This window comes from Aythya fuligula, chromosome 3 (assembly GCF_009819795.1).
Source record: "Aythya fuligula isolate bAytFul2 chromosome 3, bAytFul2.pri, whole genome shotgun sequence".
NCBI classification, from domain to species: Eukaryota; Metazoa; Chordata; class Aves; order Anseriformes; family Anatidae; genus Aythya; species Aythya fuligula.
Window position 1 is genome coordinate 19,330,610 of NC_045561.1, and position 20,827 is coordinate 19,351,436.

Here is a 20,827-nt window from a genome sequence, read left to right on the forward strand (position 1 = left end):
CTCCCTCCAGCCCCCCAAAAAATGTATAGGCAAATTAATAACTTAAATAAGCATTGAAAAAAAAAAGAGAAGAGATAAATTCATACTATTTTTCATAATTATTATTATTATTATTTACTTCTACCACCTAGAATTTGGCAGGAAGGAATAAGAAACAACTTAATGCAAGCTAAATTTACAGCAAGGTTAGAAGGGCTCATAAAATTTGCTTTATGAAGGATCCACTGTTGTATAATAGAGCCAATTTCCAATTTTAAGACAGCCACTGCAAATCTCTACAAGATCTAAGTATATAGCTAGTATTATGCTTATTCTTTTTCAGATTTTTTTCTAATTCAACTATAACTGATAGCATTTGTCAATCAAATACACTCTTCAAAAGGAAGAATGAAAGTCATAGCAAAGTATTCATCTTCCTTCTTTAATTATACTATTATTTCTCCCACTACATGAAAAGGGACCACCTGAAAAATTCCTTAGCACATATACATGCTTATCAACTACATCAGCATCTCTCATTTCTTAACTACAACTACAGTCTGTGTTGTAAAATGGTTAGCAACACCGTCAATTTTGTCACTGCATGCTTCACATTTCTCTGGTCAAGAAGGGAGGCAACACATACACGAAAGCTCCATACATTTGCCTGGCCACATGTTCTGCATTCTGGTTTACACCTTTTCTGTGTATGTCCAGCTGAAAAGCTGTGGTCATTAAGCAAATAAATTAAGCAAATAAGCAAAAATACCTTTTTGGTTTGTTTTGTTTCTTTGCTGCACTGATGAGAAGATTCAAGATCTATGATCTGTGTTGAGGAGGATTTGTGTGGAGCAAATCTTAGTCAGCATGGAACGACAGTCATGGAATAAGACAACTGTTCACTCCTATGCAGCAGTTAGGAAGATCAGATCTCTACTTCTGCAATGTAGGACATCTCAAAACCAAGTTGATATATAAGGTAAGACTGCATTTTTGTTCTGTTTTCTCTTAGAAACAAGTTTTTCTCTCTCTCTTTTTTTTTTTTTTTGTTTTGTTCTGTTTTGTTTTAAACACAACTAGTTTAAAGTGTATACAAGCATGAATAAATCTATGAAAAATGTTACTTCTGTCAGAACAAATTGGAATACAGCAGGTCACGGATGCAGCTTATGAGATGATACACATGTCTGAATGCTCTTCAAACAATTTACAAAAAGGAAATTCTCATAGTAAAATGATTTCCTGAAGTTGCATTTGTGTTTGAATTTTTCTCCCTTGACAGCTCTTCCTGCATTAAGGTTTTAGTAACTTCTGGAAACTTCATAGATTTTCTTGAAGCACATAGAAGGTATGATACAATGGGGAATTCTTTCTTCTAAAGTTATTTTAAATATCGCTAATTATACAAGGATTAAAAAAAAAAAAAAAAAAAAAAAAGACAGATCCTGTATTCTACTAAGGAAACTCAGGCCACAAATCTGAAATGCCTTCCGTATGTTTTAGGAATGTTTAGCTGCAAGGACAACAGCTAAACTAGCTTAAGAAGTCCTCACTATGTTTTAGGGATGACAGTTTAAACAAGTTAATGGTGTGCTTTTAATTAGGCGGTGTTGACTCCATATATACTTGGAGTGCATCTTCTTATCTTTGTTCCAAGAAAAAACAAAGCAAGGCTACAGTGTACCTGAAGTCAATTCAATTCTTCCATACTTTTCTTTGTAAAATAAATGGGAGTTTCACAGTCATTTTTTCAAGGCTTCATACATCTATGACACAAAGTTGTCCAATACAATTCACCTCTCCCATTTCATCATACAGCTTTTCCACTACTAAGTTTGTTGTTGCATTTTTTCTTTGTTACACTTCTGATTAAACAAGTCCTTCTATCAATAGTCACGATCTACCTGATACTATGGTCTGAATTTCATGAGATTTTGGTTTGATGTGTTTTGTGTTGTGTTTTCTTCCCACCAACACACCCCTCCCCACCCCATCTACCCCACCATTTTCTTACTTCTAGCTTTCTGACAGGGGCAAGCAATACTAATTCAACTGCGTGTTTCGACTTTCTCATTATAATCAACCCTGTTTTATAGAAAACTTTTCTTTGGAATATATTAACAAAGATTTTATATAAAGTCAGATACAGTACAGTACGGAATCAGCTCAGACTGGGGTCAACACTGAAATGTCAATGAAAATAACACAGTACACTGTATACTATACTAAGAGTAATACAATGCTTTTACAGTACTAAGGACTTACACTTTCACCTACAAAAGAGAGCTCTGTGTTCGGCACATACATGTTTACACTTATTTCTTAGCAATGTTAAATGCTATTCTTATGAAAATGAATATATGTGTGAATACATATATATATATATATTTTTTTAAACAGGAACTATTGTGGAAGTATTCCTTTGAGTGCCACGTAGGCTTTTCCACAAACTGTTCATACTATCAACCGTTCATACTATCAATTAAACCTTTTTAAACCATTTAGTTCTGCATAAACCCTGGCCTTTCTTTTTCAAGGACAAGGGCGGTCGCTGACTCGGGAAGCCTTGACATCACTCCTCTGCCGATCTCTGATTAAGTGGCTGCTGGAGAGGGTTAGCAGGTCAAATAGCACTGGAGGAGGAACTAAGAAAAACAGAACAGTGCCTTATTTATTAGTATATGCACCTAAAATAATTTAAATTAAAATATTTTTAAAAATACTTAATGGAGGTTAAGCAGCTTTTTTAACCTCTGTTCAAATTATTGAATGGCATATTAAAACCAATGGAGCTATAATGTACCTTTTAATGTGACCTGCTATTTTAACAAATTGCATATGTATTTAACATGAACTAAATCTATCTGCTTGATATTATTATTCAAGGTAGGTTAATATTACCTGTAGTTTCACTTTAACCACCTCCTTTTTAAAACAAAAACATTTATGTGTAACTACAGAACTACCCACTTATAACAGACATTTAAACTCTGTGTACAATAATACAGTATGAAAGCTTGAACAGACACACAGCAACTGCACTATCAGCTATTTGTAGGGTCAAACTGCAAGCAGTCCTCATGAAAGCCAGCACATCCTCAACACAGCAAGGCAGATGTACAGTTTCTGAGCAGCATACTTGCCAGCACCATCTGAGTTCAACCAAATTATCTCCATGCCAGAAACTAAGGTCCACCGCTCCTCTGTACCATGCTCAGCTTTACGCTTCCTTAAGTGCTTGTCCTCATCCATCCAAAACCACTATTTTGTTATGAGGTCATCAAACTATGCTAACTTAACTTTTAGACTGCAATTTATTCAGTGAATTGGCTGTGATGAATTGGATAGTTTTCCAATATCTACAATAATAAGATATTTTGGACATATCAAAAGTGCTGTAATGACACAAATTATATAGTCTCTGGCAATAGAATACGTATTTAATGTCAATACGGACATTAATACTTCCCTCTCACTCGCAAAGTTAGGAAAAAATGTAAATAAATAAACAAAATTAATGACATCAGAGAAGTGTCAGACATGAAGTACACATTAAAACTGGAGGAACTATGACAACGTGCAACAAAACAAAGCTTACTACATCAGATAGATTTTCTTTCAATTTCCTTACCTGGCTTACACTCATTACACCTTCTCCCCTGACGATGAGGCAGACATACACACTGTCCAGAAACATGGTCACAAACTGTTCCTGCTAATGTACCCAGAGCATCACAGTCACAATGCTGGCAGCCAAGAAGGTTGCTCATGCTGAGGTTGTACGTGTGAAGCATGCACTGATTGCACTGAAGGCCAGTTACACCAGCTTTGCAAGGACACTGTCCTGTTGATTTGTCACAAAGAAGAGAGCCATTTACTGTACCTGCTTTATCACAGTCACATGGCAGGCAAACAAAGGAATGCTTGTCTTGTACTTTGTGGTAGCCATCTAGGCATCTGTTGCATCGTCTTCCTCCAATATTTGGTTTACATGCACATTGCCCTGTCTTTGCATTGCACACTGTTCCAGAAAACGAACCTGCAATGTTACACTCACAAGCCTTGCAGCCAGTCACATCTAGCCCATAAAAGTTGTCCACACAGGTATCACAGTGAAGTCCTTTTACTTGTTCTTTACAATTGCACTGCCCAGTGAGAGGATTGCAAAATTGGTTCACTGAGCCATGGCTGTTGCACCAACAAGGCTCACATCCATCTTCATTGGAATATCTGAGAGCTTTAAATCCAAAATTGCAATTATCACACCTAAGACCTGGAAAGATAAAAGGTAACAAAAATAAAAGTAATAAAGCTGAAAATCCATCAATTTCAATTCAAAAATAGTGTAAGCATACTTGGGGGAAAGTTGTGTGTAATATTCTTCACTAGCATAATTAACAGGAATGAAAGGGCTGCACAAATTAATTGAAGAGGAGTGGCATCCCAAAAACCTGTTTGCTTTTCCAGTTTGTTCCAGAACTCATCCATTTCTTTTGGCATCTCAATATAATTTAAGCTACTTCTACAAGAGATTCTTTGCAACATTTCAAGACCAAAAAAAAAAAAAAAATCACCTTCGTCCCTGGAAAATCACCTGCTGCACAACCAGTGCTTACACGAACTATTCTCCCTATGTAGTACAGTGCAACATAAAGGGAATAGTACTTGGCTTTCAGTCCTTTCCGATAACAGATTTATATACTATATTAAAAACATTAAATATACTCTAGGACAATATAAGACTTATTCTGATGACTTACTTAACACTGTACTTTGGTTTGAACAATGCTTACACTTACGTTAGTGTTTATTGTTGGCTGAAAGTTAACTGAAAAACCTCTCTGAAAGCAGAAATGTTTTCCATAATCCAAAATGAAATATTTTTATCTAAATGTATGATTTAGTTAATTCATACAGTACACTGAAATCTAAACGTTTTTCTTCATACTTCATCCTGTTGTTTTATTAGCTTTGTTTTCAAAGTCATTACTTGCTTTATCCCTGCCCCAAGGGATAGCATTTTTATTTTAGTTTATAAAATGTACATTACAAGAAAGCAAACTAGATTATTATATGAAAAATGCAAATTCAATTTTTCATTCCCTTGCAGTGGGAAAATCCTTCACTGTGAAGCCATCACTTAATTGTTGCATCCTGAAAAAAATAAATACCATCTTCTACCAAAATGTTATCATTTAAAAGTACAAAAACATACAAACATATATTTAACATCTTATATGCAGAAAAATAAAACTAAAAAATGGTAGGAAATACATTATACATATGGATAAAACTCAAAAACTCCAACAGAAGGCAAGTTCCTTTAACAGTGATGAATGACTCACCTAAGGCATATCATTTAATTTCAATAAGGAAAATAAAAAAGGACCACTATTGCTGCAAATTTTAAAAATAACTGTATTGTTAACAAGAATTATGACTCATTTTGAACTATTAAAATTGGTCTACATGGATTCATATCATATCAGTTTTAAAAATATGCGCAGTGCTTATTTGAATATGCCATACATATTCCTGACAGGTAATCTATTCCTAACGATACTGAGGAAGGCCTACAGGGCATCACATTCAATGTTAACAAGTACAGGGGAGTTAGCACGCTTGGCATTTAATTCACATTCTTCTACCTTTTTATTCTAGATGAATGACCTACTTTAATAAAATTATTGGTGCTAATGTATTTTACTGGTGATAGAATCATTAGTAAGATTTAACAGTTGTGTTAACTCTAACAGTTCATGTTTCATAACACCACAGTCCATGGTTGCATTTTTCTGTTATGATGTTTGTTTAAATAGATAAAAGGGCAACAGACTGTTTGCTCTAAAAAACAATTTACAAATCCAAATTCTCTCTTAAGTTTACTGCATGTGTATATAGAAGCTTATGTATATATAGAAGCTTATTAGAATTGGTTTGGAAAACAAAAAAGATAACCCAGTCTGGAAAGAATTATGTCTTTATCCTGTTAATAGTTGGTTACTTGTTTAACAAAAGCCCCCCCACTTCACTTAGAAATAAATTGCCCCACTCACTTAGCAGAAATAATTCTTATTGTTCCTATCAAAGAGAGAAAAGTAATATGTAGACAATCAAATATGTAAGAACCACACTGTGAGTTTCTAGTACACCAAACTCCCACTGAGTTAAGAAAAACATTTTCACAGAGGAAGAATTTTAGAAAAAATCAAAATGTATGCAAAGAACATTTAATTAAGAATTTTCTGAAGTTCATTTACTGAACTTTACTAAAGAGGTTTTAGGATGCACAGATAAAGTCACAGAGATTATATTTGACTTTATCACCCTCTTTACCATATGGAAAACAGGTACTTTGTATTCCACAGAAAGAGGATAGAGATGGTTCAGTTTTATGTCTTTAGAGTTATTTTTCTTTATTTGTTATTTTGAAATTCCTTTTTTGAAATTCCAGCTACAACAAGAAGAAAGAAGAGACAAAGGAATGCTCACAATACTACAAATAATTCAATTTTCACAAATCAATAAATTATTAGAAACTTGAAACTTGAATGTTGTTAGCACAACCTACAACCACATTTAACTGACAAAGAAGAAAATTACTAATTGTGTTAATAACAAAGCAGGAAAAGATATCTTTTTTTTTTCTTGAGACATGTATAGTCTGAGACACGTACAGTTACCATGCAAGGCTCACTTTATCAGGAAATTCTCCTTGCATAATATTCCCATACAAACATTTCAAAGTGTATATATATACTGTGTATTTTGGGCACTTGATAAATTTTGTCCTTATGTGGCTGTGGCTCCCCTCAAATATGCTGGAAGTAAATTGCTATAATCAAATCTAATTTCTGAAAAATACCTGGGGAGTAACAAACAAAAAAGCATGTCTTGTAAAAAAAAATGATAAATAACGCAGAAGGTAGCAGTTTATTATAATCAGCTTGGCATTGAATTACAAAATTAAAATTATGTGGCCCTTGATAACTAACCCTAGCTATGTACATGATCTGTGGAATTATGTTGACTTATTTTGCATTTCATAGGAACAGTTCAAAGAAATATAATAGAAAAAAAAATGGATAGATTTATCACAAAGGACCCTGTAGCACAGAATATTTTGAGAAAAAAAAAATCCATTTATTTTGCTCTATTAAGAAAACTAGCATGGAAATGATTTGCTTAGAACTCATTAAGTATAAAACATTTTGAAAAAGTGTAATTTCCTAAAAGAAGCATCTATGCAGTAAGCAAATTACATTATTTCTGTGCCTTATTAGTATGGAGCTATGTAAGCTAATGCAGCTATACCATAAAGAAACTTCTAAAGGGTTGATTAAACTAAGCTTCAAGCTGTAGTTTGATAGAATTATTAAATTAATAATTTTCCAACAGTTAATTTCATTCATTTTTAAATTCTGCCTTCAGCAAAGAAGTTTACTATACTTTTCATTTACAAATTAAGTGTTTATTTCCAGAGATAACAAGAAAAGTGGCTCCGAACTCTTGCATTACACATACCAATAACATTTGCTTTGCACTTGCACTGGCCTGAATTTTGGTGACAGGTAATATCTCCATCGACTGTCCCAGAGGTATTACAGTTACAGGGACTGCAGCCATCAGGGTTTGACTGTTGTAGATTGTAGAATCCTTCCTGGCACTGATTGCATTGTCTGCCAGACACATGTCTCTTACAATTACACTGGCCTCCAATCTAGAAAGATACAAAATATTATAGAATGATGAACATATCTATTTTTAGATGATACACTCATTAGCAACAAGAATGGAAGTATGAGTTGGGGAGGAAAAAACTTTAAATGGAACAGAAAAAATAAGCCTGTGTAACATTTTTTTTTTAAAACTTGTTCAGAGAGAGAAGAGAGATATTAATCACTGTACCTGTTCAATTTTTACTAGAGTTTAAAAGTCTTTCCCCTTCAAAACAGAAGAAAAAAAGAACTGAGTAAACAATGCAGCAGTATTCACCAGCTGGACAGAGAAAGCTGAAAAAAATTACAAAATTCTATTGCATAAATGATGATTTATATTTAAATAAACTGTATTTTTTGGATCAGTTACTATAAAATATTGTGTCATTTTCAAAGGTCAAGTTTTTCATTTTCTTTGCTCTTTGTAAGATTATATGCTTATTTATTTTAATGAAAATATTAGTTAGGTGAGAATAAAGCAAAATTGAAAGAGTTTTTCCTTGATGACTCAATGATAAATTCTCTCTTCTGGATATGACCCAATGGCTCTCTCTTTACTTGGTTCACCTGGGATCCAAATATTCCACTTCAGCACCTGGATGTTCCTCTCCTTCTCCCTAAATGGGTAGCATTACTACTTGGAAGGATCTGATGCATCTGATGCATCCTTTGTTATGCCTGAGCCATGATTTGGGAGTACGACTCTCTCATCCTGTGTAAGATTAAAGAGCTCCTGAAAAGTTGATTTCAAGCCTCTGAAAGTCAGAAAAAACTACATTTATCACTTTCTGATACAGTGGGAAAACCATAAGAAAAGTGAAGTGGCACAGGGATAGGGAAATAATAGAAAGTATCAGTCAATGCACAACACAGATGAGAACAGGGAGTCAAACCAATTGAGAGAAGCATAAGGTTTGGCCAAAAAACTAGGATTCATAGTCAAGGAACATAAAAAAACTACACACTGGAAGTCATTAAAAAGCAAGGAGAGAATTTTCCTCAATGGAAAACTGAAAAGGAGAACAGGGCATGAAGAGACACTGCATGAGTGCTTTCTAGGAGAAAGAATTGAGTAAGGCTGGAAAAAATAATACCTTTTCTCCCTTTTCATTTGTTTTATATTAATGTAAACATGAAGAAAACCTACCAAGTTTTTGTGACAGAAATTAGGTCTATCATTTTGTCACATTGTAGTAGAAATTACACATCAGCCATTCACATCTGCAATTCCTATTACAACACCACAGTACTCAAAGCTGAAAGAGCATTTACAAGTTAGAGAGCATCCTTGATCAACTACCAGTCCACCAGATTTCATCACTTGTATTATATATATAATACTACAAGTATATATACTATGTAATACTTGTAGTATTAAGTATAAATTAAGTATAATATTAAGTACAAATTGTGCATATGACCACTTACCTAAGAATGTCATGCAGTTCTCAATACAAACGTAAAACAAAGCCCCAAACCATTAGTATAAAAATTGAAAAGTTTTTTTTATGAGTGATTAACTCATTACAACACGTTCAACTGAACTGAAGCTTTTGCAAACGAAGAATTAAAGTACTCCACAAACATCCGGAAGTATATACACTTAGGCCAATCACCTTGTCTGTTTCCAACTTGCAACACCAGTGAGATATATTTATGTATTTTGCAAATTCTGCAGTGTAGTTATGTTGAATAGCCTCAAGGTTACATACAGCCAGCTGGAGAATGGTGGCTGTGATATGAGAATGTCTGGGAAGGTCACGTCCTATTCTGCAGCTGAGTTCCACTTTCTGACCACTGATCAAAGAAACACATCCTCTAAGAAATTCTGTATGCCCCATTTAAGCTTCATATTCTGCAGACTGTATCAGTACTGGTGTATGAAAGTTTTGCTTCCTTTTTTTGTATTGTCCACAGTCAACAAGAGATTAGTATAGTATAGTAGTTAAGTTGGGACTGTTATCTGTGTCACACTAGAAAAAGAGAGAGTACTGTACATTAAATAAGGGTACAATTATTTTTTTTCCTTTGTAGTCATTTAAAAGCCTAAGCAAAGTGAGTTACCTTCTCTTCAGCACAGCTGAAGGATAGACTCAAAACATGTTTACTATGGTCAAGTTGGGTTAATGCACAAAAAAGTTAGTTTCATGGGACACATACCACAGCCTCATTTTTTCAGATTTAGCTTTTCTGTCATCAAGTGTTCTGGGGAATGCAGAGATGACAGTAAACTAACTTTGTGGTATAAATGATTTTATTTAGGTCGGTGTATTTTTTTCAGTGTAAATGTTTACAGAAAATAAAAAGTACATTGATTCAAAACTAGTTATTCATCTACAACATCCACAGATGTCAATGTTTGCTTTTAATTAGCTACCAGTAGCTACCAGAATAAAACTTCATTTAACAGTTGTTGCATTCATTTTAAACCTACAAGCCAGACAAAGATGAAACAGAAGAGCTCTGTGGGACCAGTGACAAATCTACTCAGAATTTCCATTTAAAAGAAATGTTTTTATCACACCTCCCAATCTACAATGAAGTTCTAAGCTTTATTAACAAAAGATAAAATAGAGTATTACAAAATCTAAAGGTAAATTTTCAATGCAAAAAACACTGAATGAAAGTTATAGAGAAGCATGTGTCCCAAACCCATCCTAACAGTCCAATAAAACCTCTTCAATGTGTTATTACAAAGGTCTACTATTGTAAGAATAAAGAAGATATAAGAAGAATAAATTAAATACAAGAAGAATAAATTTAAAAAGCATGAAAAATAATATTTTATCAGAAAAAGGCAAGACAACAGCAAATACAAAAAGGTAAGAGTTAAGAGAAGCCACTGTAGCAGAAAACACAGCAACAATGATTTTGAAGTTATTCTTTTAGACTGAATTTGATCTAGACATTTAATTTATTATCAGAGACCAATTCATTCATCTGAGCCATTCATCAGAGAACTCACAAATGAAAGGAACACTGAGTTTACTCTGAGCAACTAAATGAAAAAAAAAAACTAATTTAATAAATAACTATAAAAGAATCATTTTCAGTGAGTGATCATAGCATGCTCAGTTGCAAGCATTGTATAAAGATACATCTCTAGCACTCAGCATAAACACAGAACACATACCTCCAAAGACTAAAATTACTCCAAAAGCTATCATATGGATGAAAGTATTAGATGCAAAAACAAGTCTTTTAAAAAGTAGAAGTCAAATCACAGTAAGAAAATTTTCTAAGAGAATAATCAGAACCAAATTTTAAAACCAGAATAAAGCAGTACAAAAAGTATTTTTACAAGCAACATGGTTAAGGTTTGAAAGAAAGAAAAAAAAAAAAAAAAAAAAAAAAAGTATCTTTCAAAATTTCAAAAGCAAAGGAACAAGCAAGAAGCAATTAAATAATGAATGGCAGATTCAGACTGGACATCAGACCTTTTCCTTACAGTGGAAGAGCAGCCAGTAACAGATTGCTCAGAGGGATGTGGAACCTCCCTCCCTAGAGGTGTTCAAGACTCATACAGAGAAAATCATGACTGACTGGACCTGGTATTGACAACAATCCTGCTTTGAGCTGGAGCAGATGACCTGTTTCTGTGTATTCTATATAGCATTCAGGGAAGATACAGACACAAAAGAGAACATAAAACATTTCACCACTGCTCACTGTGAAAGAGCTGTTCTGTATTAGGAATAGTTTTCAAGACTGGTCTCCAACTGAAATGTCAGAAGGAAAATATTTTATTAAATTGAAATTGACTACATCATTGAAGAGTCCTAGATGAACTCAAATATAAAATTACTGAGTTATTAATTGCTGAAACCAGCCTCAGTAAAGAGGAATAAAATTATAAAAGTTACATCAATCTCCTAAAAACAGCTGTAAGGGAGCTTCTGCGATCTATGGACTAGCAGTCCTTTTCCGTACAGATCAGATTACTTAAAATTAAATCATGAATTTGATGTAATGGAAAAGATTCATATATTTTTTGAAAAATAAAAAATAAAAAAGCGTGATTCTACTACATTTATTTAAGTCAGCAACATCCAGAATGAACATAAGTCCAAAATTAGCTATTACCACCCAAGAAACGTGCTGTTAAAGCTTCTCTATTCTCCCCTAAAAAGATATGAAAGCTATGAGACAGTTTAAAAAAAAAGGCATTTGGAATAGTGGAATTATTAGGAAAAGGAGTGAGAATTACACAGAAAATGTCATTCTTGTCATAAAATCCATTGTTTATCAACATTTTGAATAATGTTTAAAAATGGGTATCTCTGGTTATCCATCCTAAAATAAAAGTGTTAGATAGCAGAGCTGGTAGAATAAGTAAAGATACAAATGAAAAGAGACTTTTCAGTTTGGAAAGACATAACTAAGATGAAGGGAGTAGATATCTATAAAGTCTTTAGTGGTTTACAGAATGAATTCAGTATTCTCAAAATATGCGAAGAACACCCAAAAAAATTAACAGGAAGTCAGTTTTAAAGAATGAAAAAGAAACTTATGCTATGCACATTAAGTGCATTGAACATTACACTTTTCTGAATTTTCATTCAAAAATGAGTTGGATGAACTCCATGGGGTGAACATAGGTGAACACCCAATGAGAGAACTCAGATGAAAACTCCTGTCTCATGCAGTCCCAAAACCATAAATTATTTACTCATAACTGTCATTATTTACTGATAACTGTCAGAGAGGATACTGTGCTAGATGAAAATCTCATTTCACCCAGTATGGCTGTTCTTACAGTCATATAAAGCCAAGGCTAATAGTGAACAGATGGCAGCCATTTCCTGATGCAAAAAGTGAAATGAATAGATTACAGAATGCAAAGAGAAGCAAGTATCTTCAGCATAGTTTTAAGTGTCAACCTATTACAGAGTACAGTAGTAGCAGTTTTCATCACCTTCAGATGTAGAAATGCATGCCCCAAACTTTCCTTTAATAGGGTAAAAATTATGCCAGAATAATAATATTAATTCTTCACAATGAGGGAGAAATAACTGGCCAATAATTTCAAATTTTCTCCAGGAACCAGCCAATGAAATCCTTCAGAGACCTCTCTGTAAAAATGTTCATTCTGTCATATACCAAATAGTTTTCCATCTGTAACAAGTACAAGTGTCAAACAGTTTCCTGCTTCTAAAAAAAAGTGAAAGACTTTCATGGTGGCTAGAGGAACTGCTGGAAACTAAAGTTTTCATTAGAGCAGAAGGCTTATCAGATTGCTTTGTAACAGATCTGAAAATAGGTTTCTATGTGCCAGGTTAGAGGATCTCTCATAGAAGTACCAGACCAAAAAAATAAATAATAAAAATCCATTGAAATTCTTCCTTACTACAGATTTCTAAGTCTTTGGAAAAAAGAGTTTTCTGACCCTCTGATTGCATTCACAAATATTTTCCATTTTGCTTATGCCTTAGCTATAAGTGACTAGGAAACCTTGCCATTCTGCTTCTTCAGCACCTGTCAATATAGGATATTAAGATGAAGGGTATCTGTTGAAGTTTAGCCTTTGAAATACAGAAGAATTATTGCAATTATATAATTCCAATGTAACCCTGACCTCTATTGTAAGTGTAGCATTGTAAGTAGACATGAATATCAGTAAGGGAAACATGCCATTGTAATGCATCCTATATAGGACAGATTTTATCTTTCATATACTCTGTATATTTCAAGTAGCTGGGTGGAAACTTAGAGAAAAAGAAATAGATTACAGATATTAGATGGAGTGGTGGAAAAAAAAAAAAAAGTAGTTTAAATAAGTACTTGTAAAATTGGGGAGCTTTGTAAAACTTTGTAGGGTTCTTCTGGGTGCTAAGCTCTTCAACATTTTTGTTAGCAGACTCTGAAGACAGAATAGAGAACATGCATACAACCTCACAGATCACCCACAGCTTAGGATGCCTGGCCAGCACTGTCACAGCCTGCACCAACCAGCCTTAATAGCCCTGGGCAGTCTCACCTAGGGCCTCCAGTCATACCCTCTGCCCATGGCTCAGGAGCTCCAGATAAGGTCACGTCTGGAAACCCAGACTTTTCCTGAGGTTGCGTGCAGCTGTGACCATCCCTAGTCTCTTGGATGGACCCAAGAAACTAGTTTTACTCTGCAGCCAGTTTTCCAGGACAAGATGTCCTGCTGCTCCAGACTGTACTCCATGGATGGACCCTGGACCTGTTTTATCACTTTGCCTTGTGTGAGACTGTCAGTGGACCCTGTTCTGAGCACTTGGACATGTCTAGATGCTGTGAGACTCTGCCCCAGTTTGGGTGGGCAGTGCTGTGCTGGGATCACCCTCACTGGGTTGATATTCAAAATCAGTTTTATGCTTTGTGCAAATTCTCTAAAATCAGTAAAGGTGAAGTAAATATAGAATTTCAAAATTTAACAAATAGCAATGAAAGAGCTAAAGTGAAATAAAGTGAAATATTGAAGATACAATAACATAGAACATGATCTCTAAGTGATACCACAAATTAAATATGAATGGTATGACAACATAACAGAAAAAGTATGTGTTATCCTGAGATGTACCAAAAAAGAATATTATATTTAAGACATGAAAAGGAAAGTTAACACTTCAGATCAAGTAGTTGAAGGGTATGACAGACAAATCAGAAAAACTACATTAAAAAGCAATAAAAGTAATAAAAAAAAAATCAGAAAATAGATTTACAGAACTGGAGATTTACCTAAAAGAGGAAACCAAAATTAAGGCACACATGCACTCTTAAGTTCCTATGAAAATTGGTTGTTTACTGCATGCATTTAGGAAGAAAAATAATCACTTAGTCTAGTTATTGAAAAATTTTGCTTAAATACAGGGAAATACAGAAAAAAAAAAATCTTAATTTCTCTATAAAGACAGAGAAGCACTAAAATAATCCAGAACCATTCTGAAATGCTTGGCGATGGATACTATTACAAAAAAAAAAAAAAAAAAAAAAGTTGTTCAAATTAAAAATGTTTATGATAATATAGACATAGGGGTGCCACAGGTTTTATAGCATGGAAATCTACATCAAAACAGGTAGAACAAACCACTTCTACAACCACTGCTGGAAACTGCAGTGTCATTGATCATACTGGTAGTAATTAATGTTTAAAGATTTTGTTAACCAAGATTTCACTAGTGATGCACTGGAGATATTATTGACCTTTCCCCTCCCCACTAACTCCCCATTTCAAAAGCTATCTGTCATTTAAAGAAATAGATTTTAATTATGCTGGTTATAGAAGAGTTGAAAGTAATCTGTTCTCCTGTTGTTTACTCTTGACAGGCCTGTATCTGACACCAGCAGTAAGCAGATGGAAACAACTTGTCTATTAATGTGACCATCTTGGTACTAACAAACTTATAAAATATATTTGTTTAGATTGTTCACTATGAAAACGAGTCTAGCACAACATTACAACCAAATTGTGGATAACTTGGGACCTCATGATTACAATTGCTATTTGATACAGAAAATCACTGATGCTGAGTTAGCATACAATCCCTTGTGTCACTTATAATTTATGTATGAAATACGCATTAGTCCCATATCCTTGAATCTAAATGGTTATAAATGGTATGCAAGCAATTTCTTCCTGCACAAATCACAGCTATAACATCATTGTCCTTAATCAGGAAGCAGGCTACTCAAGATTTCTAACTTTTACATGCACATAACAGTTCACGCTGCTTTAGACTACATTCATAGAATTCTTTAATTGGGTGACATTTTAATGTAACTCATCATATCTAGAATCAAAAAATCAAAGAGAATTATATTCAAGAACTCTCTTGATGTCCAGTTACTAAACTGATATAGGAATTTGAGAAGTGATACAGGTATCCAGACAATAGGTAACATTTTTCATAGCACTGTCTTAATTAATACTTATGATACAACAAATTACTTAGCCAGAGTGCTCATCTAGTACATATTCAACATGTTCTTATCACAGAACCAGAAATATATTTCTGACTACTTAAAACTGTGTTGACCATATGTATTCATAAAGTATAAAACGGAATTCGCTGAAAAAAATGGCTGATCTAAGCCCTTATGAAAGCTGAAACCATCTCTTCTCTTTAGGCATCCCTACAGTCTTAAAAACTTTTTTTTTTTTGTCTGTAATAGAGGAAACATACTGCCAGATATATAAACAGAAAATCTTTCCAATTGTGCAGAAAAAAAAAATAAGAGATGAGGTTTGACTTCACTAAGAGACAAAAGTTGACACTTGATAAGTTTCTTTTACTAAAGTGAACTGTTCATGAGAACAATTTAGAGAGGGAGAATAATTTTCTTTGACCTGCTAGCTACACTTTTGATGCAGCCCAGAGTACAGCTGGCTTTCCAGGCTTCAAGAGCACACTGCTGGCTTATGTATAGCTTTTCATCCACCAGTGCTTCTCCTCATCCAAGTCCTTCTTCTCAGGCTTGCTCTTATCACCCAGCCTGTATTCATACTTGGGATTGCCCTAAACCAGGTGCAAGACCTTGTACTAAGCCTTGTTGAACTTCATGAGTTTCACACAAGCTCATCTTCTGAGTGTGTCAAGGGATGGCATCCCTTCTCTCCAGCAGTCAACCTCACCATCCAGCTTGGTGTCATCAGCAAACTTGTGGATGTTGGTCCATGGCACCAACAAAAATGTTAAATAATACCAGTCCCAGTACAGACACCTGAGGAATACCACTTGTCACTGGCTTCCACCTGGACACACTGAACTCCTTGAGACTGACCATCCATCTATTTCCTTATCCACCAAGTGGTTCATCTATCAAATCCACATCTCTCCAATTGGAAGAAAGAGATGTCATATGGGACTGTCTCAATGCTTTGCAGAACTCAAGTAGATGATGTTAGTTGCTCTTCCCTTATCCACCATTGCTGTAATTCCTGTTGTGGAAAGGTACTAAATTTGTCAGGCATTATTTGCTCTTAGTGAAATCATGCTGGCTGTCACCGGTCACCTCTCTCTTCTCTGTGCCCTAGCATAGTTTCCATATGCTCCACGGTCATGCCCAGCAGAGGTGAGACTAAATGGCCTATAATTCCCCAGGTCTGTCTTTTTTCCCTTTAAAAATGAGGAACTTCACAGGACTGCCACAATTTCTCAAATATAATGGAGAGCGGCTTAGCAACTTTATCCATCAGTTCCTTCAGGACCCTTGGATGCATCTTGTCAGGTCTCATGGCCAGGTGCACATTCATTTTAATTATTTACTCTTGACCAATAGAGAGGCACCTTCCCTTGACCAGCTGCCATGCCATGGGTCTCCTATTTGGAGACCCATGGGTATATTTAGGACCTTCACTAAATTCTCACTGTTCAGCCTGCCATTGCTGGCTTTGCAATGGCACCAATTTCCATGTTCTTCTTTCTTGATATAAATTCTAATCATACATTTCTCACGACCTTCTAACCTGACACAAACCTGGAAAGGACCCCAGCATCCTATTGCCTGCAGTCTCAGGAATTGGGAAGAAAGGAGCAAGAGGGTTGAGGATTTCTGTCTTGTTTATTTGGTTTAAGAAATTAGAACTGTAGGGTGTGCTGACTCACACAGATAGATTAATGGTCTGACCACCAAATACCTGTGAATATTCTTGGAGTGTCAGCTTTGGCAACTGAAAATTGAATAAGCCACAATAATCAAGTTCCGTTTTACTCTCCTACTCTCTTCTTGTCGTCACTTAAGATGACTTTCAAAAGTCAGTTACTTTCTACCACAACTGCTCAAAATGTAAAATGATGTGTTTTCCCTCTGCCCATGATACTCCAGAGGGTGGAGGATGGGAGCAATTCCCCTAAATAACTGGACAAAATATCACAGAAAAGCAGCATTTCCATGGTGCAAAGCCACTCAGAAATGAAGCCATGGCATTATTTGACATAAAAACCTCCTTCTCCTTCAGCTTATGCTATCAGTAAGATTGAAGCCCTTCCATGAAGGGAAATCCAAAACTCAGAAAACAGTGTTTCATAACTGATTTCCTGTGGCCTCCATTAGCCAGTATGCACATGAGCTGTTCATGTAGTACTTCAGTACATGTAGTTCAGTACATGTAGTTCAGTACATGTAGTACTTGTTCACGTTTGCATCCTTTATATTCCCTTTTCTGTTCAGTATACCTGTTGACTGAAGTGCCCTTAATTAGCTGCTTTACCTGATGTTCTTTCCTTTATAGCTTATAGTTCAGTTATTTATTTTCAATCACAATAAATAGATTGAAAATACGTAGGTGGAAAAATGAAAAGAGAGGAATGCTCATTCAAATTTTGGAATCAAAGAATTTTTTCAACTCAGAAACAATATCCATCAAAAAAAATCTATATTGGTTTAAAATATATATACATACACAGATACTAGCTAGATTTTCCATTATACTTTAGAAAAAGCATTCAAAATTGAGGGAAATGCATGAAGAATTTCAAAAGAGCAATATTTATGAAGTATACAGAAAAGTTGTATCTGAAGCCTGTTCAAAAGTTGAATTGATTACACCAAAATCTATGTTTCCGTTTCACGCCTCAGCGAAAGGAGTAACTATCATTTAAGCTTTAAGTAACTATCATTAAGCTTTAGAAAGGTTTTTTCTTGCAGCATGAGAGAATATACCCACCACAGACACAACATAATTAAACATTTGAAACTCTGGCCAATATCTTCTGCAGTAAAGCACAGCTTCTTTGCACCAGTAAGTATATGATACACATTTATCTGCATGTCATAAGTAAACTAAAAATATATATATATTAAAAATAAAAAAGGAAAAAAAATCAACAAAATTTGAGTAAAGAAAGATGTCTAAATTCACTGAGTTCAGACTGGTATTCCCAAAGACTAAGTAAAAGCAATAGCAGCACTTTCAGCTCTGCCCAGAAACAAATGCCTTGGAAAAGAGTGCTTTTTTCATGCCATTATATATGGCATATTATAACAGAATCATGAAAGGACTACAAACTGCTGTGCCTGATTGAATATGTAAGCATTTGTAGAGCAGTCTGGGTAAAAAACAGTGTAGGAAAATGAGTCAAGAATTGTGGTGTAAGGGCCAAAAGAAATTAATCTCCAGCTCCCTATACAGAGCAAGAATGATCACATCAGCAGTATTCTGGTAGAATTTTCTCATGTGTGAATGGTTAGGGAGAATGGAAGAAGGCAGCCAATTCTTCTTTCGGTCTCATAAAGCAGGCATCTCAAATAATTCATTTGGACTTTCAGATGGTTTGAAATATTTTGTGCCAAAAGTTCACAAAGAGGGTGCAACCAATGGAAATCTTTTCTGCACTGACTGGATGCCAACAACCAGCACAAAAGTGGACAAATTTTAACAGGCTGTAGCAATTCTCTCTCTCTCAAGATAGGACCTCTCTCTGCAGAAAGAGTAAGGCACTACTCATGGATGTGCTGCAACGCCACTCTTCTGAAGTCCTTCTCATTGTTATTAGCTGTAAAGTTACTGTTTTGAAGTTGTTACGACATTAGTTTGCACTTTAAAATACAAAATGATATTACAGACTAATCTGTAAATCAACATGATCTACAGATGTATGAGAACTGAGAACCTATGCGAGTGACAAATGCCATATACTTGCATGTATCCCCTACCAAGGACAGGGTGAAATAGATGAATAGAGCAGGCATAAAGTTTTCAAGAACAAAGAACTGAGATGAGAGTAACAGTATTACAGTAAGTTCTTCCTCTCATCCTGTAAATTATCTATGTTAATATTAGCTATGTCTGATGACTAAGTATTTTTTGAGAAATAAATAAGTTATTTTGTGGTTCTATGGATCAATTTTGAAACTCTGTACCTCTTGGAACTTAGTGACATAAGTGGCACTTTGCAGGAAAAAAAAAAATCCTTGATGAACTGCAGAAAATGGTAAATTATGCAGTAAAAGTGTACTCTGCACCATTTTTGGCATATTTCCTTGAAAATTAGTATTGTGACGTGACAATTAATTTTCATGAATAGGGTCCTTATTCCTTATGATTCTATCTTCCACAGGTCAAATTTGGAAATACTTCCTTCAATGATGCCTTCCTATTTCATGTAATTCATTTCAGCTTTTAGTCCCCAGCCTTATTAATCTATTCTTTAATGCCTCTTAATCATTTCTCCCTGCACTGCTGCTAATGCAGCAGTTAACTGATGCTTTATTGAGCAACAGTCTCCCCCATTTTTCCAGTTATATCTCCCAGTTCATATTTTCAGTCAAGCTTCATCATTAACTTTTTTAAAATATATTTTACTATTAAATTAGTGACTTCTTAAGTTTGTAAACTACTCCTCTACTAGTTATTAATCACAGCTAAAGTTGTTTCAGGTTAACATTTAGTCAAAAACCATGGACACGCAAATCAACTTTTGCTGTCTTCCCTATACCTTACAAAAGTTGTCCTGATGCATCTACATTTTACAATAGTTTTTTTTTTTTTTTTTTTTTTTCCCCTCATTTCTGTGATGCTGGCAAAAAGTGTCATTTTCAGAAGACAGAAAATTATAAATTATTTTTTGTTTGTAACACGGGATATTTTTCAAAACACATTGTGGTAAATTTGCATATCACTCAGCATATCATGTGTGTCCTAGAAAGTGCACTGAGTCTAACTGGACATGTATTTGTGCTACTCTAACAGCAAGGATGAAAATACAACAGTATCCACAAAAGCTTGCTGGTAATAAAATGCAAATAACAACAAAGTACATCATACATAAAACATTAAACATAATTTTATGACAACTTTGAGAAAAAGTGAGGTAGGAAATGTAGCAACAATCTGAAGGTCTATCTTTTCTCCCTAAAGATCAAGCTCTGCCTCAATTCCAATGTTTTTTAAAATACATTTCAGACAAAGAAGCAACTGCATCTCTATTCCCTACAAAACTTTTTGCAATGAAGAGGACATATGCAATTAGAACATGAACTACAACATATTTTTACTGCATATTCAAGGTTTCAGTCTTGGGAGTTTTCCTGTTTGTTTGGTTGTTTTCTTTTAATATCCATACACAAAGGAAATCCACAAACAAAATTTCATAAAATGTATCTAGATTTAGCCCAATGATGCATCATTCTTATCTTCTCACTAAACATTATTTTAACAGGCA

At 34.6% G+C, this 20,827-nt stretch overlaps 1 protein-coding gene across 1 annotated transcript in view; it reads right to left on the minus strand.

The window, feature by feature from the left end:
• USH2A (usherin) overlaps positions 1-20,827 on the minus strand; it is a 396,028-nt gene that overhangs the window by 320,897 nt on the left and 54,304 nt on the right. Inside the window, 2 exon segments of the mRNA XM_032183742.1 lie at positions 3,611-4,252; positions 7,504-7,699. Of these exon segments, the coding sequence (XP_032039633.1) occupies positions 3,611-4,252; positions 7,504-7,699 (838 nt within the window).